General features: G+C 40.9%; 1 protein-coding gene across 1 annotated transcript; it reads right to left on the reverse strand.

The window, feature by feature from the left end:
• Positions 1 to 2,649: 2,649 nt before the first annotated feature.
• Positions 2,650 to 5,654, reverse strand: LOC121974985 (probable inactive purple acid phosphatase 2). The gene is made up of 2 exons (XM_042526311.1): positions 4,879 to 5,654; positions 2,650 to 4,166 (listed from the first exon to the last, which is right to left on the reverse strand). The coding sequence occupies exons 1-2, from the start codon at positions 5,584 to 5,586 to the stop codon at positions 2,859 to 2,861; spliced, it is 2,016 nt and encodes a 671-aa protein (XP_042382245.1). The 5' UTR covers positions 5,587 to 5,654; the 3' UTR covers positions 2,650 to 2,858.
• Positions 5,655 to 6,000: the final 346 nt, after the last annotated feature.

The raw sequence follows: 6,000 nt of genomic DNA on the forward strand, positions 1-6,000 counted from the left end.
CTTAGATATAATATTTTTACATTTAAGTATTTTTAGATATTATAATTTTGTGAAAAATTAAAATTTACCTCTGAAAGTTGAGAAAAGTTTTTCATTTAACTTATAGTTTAATAAATTATATATTACCATCTAGAATTTTAAAATGGTAATTTATCAAAAAAGCATGTTTAATTTTTTTAAAAAAATTATGCATCATACTTTGTTATTTTATTAAAGGGTATTACTCATACTTTATATTTTACTAAAAGGTATACTTCTTTCTTAAAATGCTTAGTAAAAAAAAAAATAACATCAACAAAATCGAAAACAATAAATAAATAAATAAATAACTTCTGAAAAGGAGATCGAATTTGTGCTTGAGTGGGTAGACCTTGGACGTACTGATTCTGAGGGATAAGGAATCAAATAAAAATCATCTGCGTCTTTCTATGTTTATTTATTATTATTTCGCTACATACTAATAACTTTGATAGAATGAACGAAAGAACAAATAACGAAATTAAGAAAGCGACAAGTCGATATTCACTCCCTCTATCGATGCACATCGATCCTACAATTGGTATCAGAACAGGAAAGTTCGGCTCTGATCGGACTATGATAACTATCATTTCATCATAATATTTTGACTCCTATATCCATACCTTTTGACCTTTTTGTGTGATAAATTTACGATTATATCATATTTCACGAGTTATATGTATTTTTGGTCTTAATTGTAAATTATATCATATTTACGGTATTTGTATATTTGGATATATTCTTTGTAGGTGATCAAAAGGGCAATGGATTCAAGCCGGATCAATCCAAATTGAGTTTAATTTTGTGTTTAAATGAGTTCTCATCAAGCTCTGGAGCAATTTAGACCGCCCATCCAAGATCTGAGGAGATTTGAGACATCCATCATGATCTGATCCATCCAAGCTCAAGGGAAAGTAGATCATCACCATTGATCAAGATTTAGAGCTTTTGATCTAGATCTGATCCAGTCATTGATCAAGATCTTGAGAGTTTTTGACCATCCGTTCAGATCTAAGATCAACTTCAAAAGAGAAGCTACAGTATAAAAGGGAGCCTTCGTCAAAAACAGAGCTCTCTCATGTGATTGTCGCTCCACCTCCCGACGCCACCCTTCTCCATCGGTAATTCACCAAGGTCGGTGACTTCCTCTTTCATCGCTGTTGTCGCCGACCATCCTTTCCTTTCTTCCCCCACTATCCTCACCTTCTCCCAATTGGGAGAGGTTCTGCCACATTCTCTTCATCCCTTCACATTCGATGCCAGGAGCTTCATCGTCAACATCTTTAGGCCACCACCTTCTTCATCTTATTCCGATTGGGAGATCTTGGATCCAAGGCTCTACCACTGATCAACAATTCGATCTAGCTATCTCCTTCTCCTACTAGCGGTGATCCTTCTTCCACAGCACATCATATATGAAGTTTCAACCAAAGCCCCTCTTCCATCACTTGCATATCCGGATTGGTTTTTGTTGGTGCAAGGTGCACCAGAATCAAACCTGAGTTTTGATGTTGTCAAAGGTTCAAGTTAAGTCTTGTTATGATATGATAATTTGGCTAAGTGTGTATACTATTTACTCAATCGAGGAAGTCCTAGTCATGACCAGACAGTAATGTCCAAACAGGTCTGGAGGACCCAACGTTTGGTAGGTAGGTTGAGGTAAATAACTGGAGGAGCGACAGTGAGGTCGGGTTCCTGAAGGGAACAACCTAAGGTCGCTGATCCAACTAAAGAAACAGGAAAGGTTTCCAAGTTGAGATCAAGACAGTCCTAACTGTTATACTCATGCATATTACTACTCATATATTATAACTGTGCTAACTTTGTTTTGCAGGAATATTATTGTTATATCGAACTAACTTTGTGTTGCAGAATCATATGACTCCTTGAACTTCAAATGGTCATAACTTTTGACTCAGAACTCATAATTAGGCTCTGTCAGCGGCCACGCGACCAGCACTCAGAAAGCTTCATTTGACCAAGGGTTCGGTCGACTGAACAGGAGGTTCAGTCGACCGAAAAAGGCTTTTTATCAGTCGACCGAACATGCAAAAATGGAAAAGCAGATCAGGATCGCAAATATGGCATCACAGCATGATCGGTCGACCAAAAATGAGGTTCGGTCGACCGAGCAGTAAAAGCATTAATGGAGCATTAAGTGTGAATCTTAACGTGAAGGAAAGTCCACCGGACCCAACCAAAAAACATCACCCACCCAACTCGAGAGGATTGATGGATCTACCTAAACAAATTACCTTGACCTAAAACTGACCACACACACACACACAAACCCACTAGACCACTAAATTGGATGATTGACCTAATTGACTCACGATCAAATGACTCAATCAACCAATTGGACCAACCATTCTACTCACTTCGACCAACCCAAATAGAGAACTCGACCTATCCATCCAACATGCTTGACTCCATTTGATATAATCAATCCGCCTGATTAGGCCAATCAAATTGTATAATTTGAGAGATATAATGGGTAAAATGATCATCATTTCTAAAATTTCTAAAAAATTAGTAAAGAATTATTTTTATAATTTAAAATAATTATTTCTAATTATTTGACAATCAAAGATACAAATAATTATTTTATAGTAATCTATAAAGAATAAATAATTATTCACGCGATCCTAACTGATCATTAGCTTACTTGGCTTAAAAACATCTTACCAACCTGTATACATGACAACGTCCAAAAGGCAGAAAGAAACCGCTCTTCATTTGGGCACCGCGCTAAACAAGCGTGGCAGTTTATATATGAGTACAGGATCATAACCTTTCATTGCCTTGTTTACCAAGATTCCTGCTAATCCTTTGGACGAGTATTACAACTCCACGATTTTCACCGGAGTCCACTGTGCCCGTTCTAAAGTATCCCTCCTGTAGCGTGTCAAAAAACCAAGAGCAAAACCCAGAAGGATGGCAGCAACCAGTGCAACAACGATTTTCATATACCACGGGAAAATCGACTCAACTGACGCAACTTTATCACTGCTTGGTGTTTTCTGGTCATCATCACTATACTTTAGAGTTTTTTCATTGCTGTCAGTGGTACCCCCCTTCAAAGTTTGACCAGATAGAATCTCCAAGACATCATGTACTTGCCCATCGTGGTTTCCAATGTAGCTCAGGGTCAACTTCTCCCTCGTAGCAACAAGGCGTGTGTAACCAAATTCGCCTCCCCGATACATTGATCTTTCAGGTTGAGGAAAAACTGGAGCATCCGTATGGTCAGGCCTTGGCTCCCAGATAGGCTGCCAATCTTGTCCTCCCATCCCAATAACTACATGTACAGGTGCACCACCTGTGGATGTGAAGTTTGAGGAAACATCTACACATCTGAAATTTCTCATAGGGCAAAACCTTTCATACCTATGGACATGACCCCATAAAGCAAGAGTTACGTTGTTCTGCACCAATAGTGGTTCCAGGTGCTCCAGCATTTTCTGCCTTATTGGAGCATCCCTTACTTCATTACTTGTAGTGTACATGGGGCGATGGCCTTGTATAACAACAAATGGCGTTTTATTTCTGTCAACCCTCTCCAAATCTCCCTTTATGAAGTTATACTGGGAACTGCCTTGGAGGAAATTAGTTTCAGTTGACATGTAGAGGAAATGCACAACACCAGCATCAAAAGAATAGTAGAGATTTTGAGTGTTTGGAGATCCAGTCGATGTTGGAAATGATGAATTGCCAGGCATTTTGAATCTGAGGCTGTACGGAACACCACATTCCCCACCGCCATCCTTCCCGTAGATGCTGTAGGACCAATCTGGTCTCCAAGGTTGTGATGGCCAATCATACTCATGGTTACCTATGCAGACATGGTAAGGTATGTGGGAGGCAATAGGTTCAATTTGATTGAAGAACTCATCCCATATCCAGGAAAAACCTCTGGCATAACTGATGTCCCCAATGTGAGAAACAAACATAGGTTTGTCACCTAAGGCTTCCATGTCACGAAGTATCCACTTGACAGTAGATCTGCTCTCCTCTTGTATCCTATAGAAGGTCGCGTATGGAGTATAAGTTCCCATGTCTCCAAATAGGAAGGCTATTGTCTCATTTGAATCACTGTCACGGGATATGAAATTATGGATAGGACTCCAACCTCCTGCATCATTGCCAACCTAGGAGCATAAACACAATTTTAGTTACAGCCTATATTGATAGAGATTCATTTGCACTAGTTAAATTTACACGCCATATGCAGTTGCCTAGGAACATATAGCATCATCTTAACATAATGAGATCCGGAAAAAGAAAATTAAAAACAGAGAAACATTCTTCAAGAAAAACAAATCAATAAGTTTATGCCAGGTTTTATATACAATGAGAAAAAGTTCTTTCATGCTTCCATGGGAGCATAAAGAAGTTATTGGTTGGTTAGTCACATCTTCATTGTGATGAAAGGGCAATCCACAATCCGATTAAGAATCAAGACTCAAAATAGGAACACTTAAGACGATCATCCCATTATACTCAAAGTAAAACTAAGAGGAACAGTATTGCAGTGGCAGAGACGGAGAAAATAATTAAACAGCATGCACCATTGAAAGAAATTATTGGTGATGAAGGGATCGACCACAATCCAACTCAGGATCAAGACTCAAAAATATGAATACTTCTTAAGACAATCATCGTGGTATACTCAGAGTAAAACTAATTGAAATAAATTGGCTAATTGAAGGAGGTTGTCAACGGAATGGTAGATTGGAGTATTTGAGTCCATCCTCTCCAATGATAAACAAATTGATGGGTAAAATCACTGTAAAATAGCATGAAATATGCAAGGAAATGTTGAAATAAATTGACTTTGAACTACAAATTAAGCCACCTTACCGTGTAAAAATACTTCTTCCCCTTCTCCAAATTTTTCATCACGCCATCATGTATGAACCCAGGATCCCTCCACCCAATGCTCGAATTCGCCTGAAAGTCGCACATGTCCTTTCTCTCGTATCTCCTCACCGCCGTTTCCACGATCTGATCCAGCCGCTCCGCATCTAGCCCATAGCTCACGAAGCTCTCGGCCCCATCCGCCGTAACAAACATCACACGCATCTCGTCCTCCTGGTCCGTAAACGAGAGGTGGATCTGATCCGGCAACGCGGCAGCCTCGAACATGACTTCCTCCGAGACGGCGAGGCGGTGGTGGGTGCCAGGTAGAGGGTTTTTATCGTGGTCGTGGTGGTTGGGGTTGACCTCGTCGCTGGTCCATCGGAAGACGCGGAAGACGTAATTAGCGCGGAGGTTCACGAGAGGGATTTCGACGGAGCCGGCGCCATTAGGCCAGCTACTGGAGTTTCGAAGGAAGATGTATCCGATGAAATCCTCGTTGCGGGAGTTGGGCGGTGAGTAGATGCCGAGCCAATCGAGTTCCGAAGGAGATTCGACGCCGGACCATCGCACAGTGACGGTGCGGCTGGTGCGGGTGAGGGTCGTCGGGGAAACGGTGAGAGAGGCGCGGGAGGAAGAAGGAGAAACGTGACAGCAGAAGAGGAGGAGGAGGAGGAGAACGAGAAAGGGGGTTTTGCGGGAAGAATCCATTTTGCGATACCTGGAAGGGCGAAGGGAAAACGCCAGAGCCAGCCCGCCCGTCTTAATAGACCAGGCCAGCGGAAACGAGATGACGCTCTGGTATTTAATTATTTATCCTCCATTAGTTTTAGCAACTACCCACTTGATGATTGGATAAAACATCAACAATTTGTGGGTCCTATTTGAGTCCCGAATCGAGTAAAGTTTCATATTTCGGCCGTAGTCATAGTGGGGCAATCGCATCGTTCCTATATAACAGAGGGTACGTTTCCGGGGAAAAGTCGGAGAAATATCACACTCAATAGGCACCTAATATTGGTGGGAGAGGGAGGAGGGCTTGTCAACCGTAAGACGGAAAGAGGAAGGCTAAAACCTAATAATGGATGTTGCTTTAGATGCAAATGACAAGGATAATTTGGAATC

This window comes from Zingiber officinale, chromosome 4B (genome assembly GCF_018446385.1).
Source record: "Zingiber officinale cultivar Zhangliang chromosome 4B, Zo_v1.1, whole genome shotgun sequence".
Classification (NCBI taxonomy): Eukaryota; Viridiplantae; Streptophyta; class Magnoliopsida; order Zingiberales; family Zingiberaceae; genus Zingiber; species Zingiber officinale.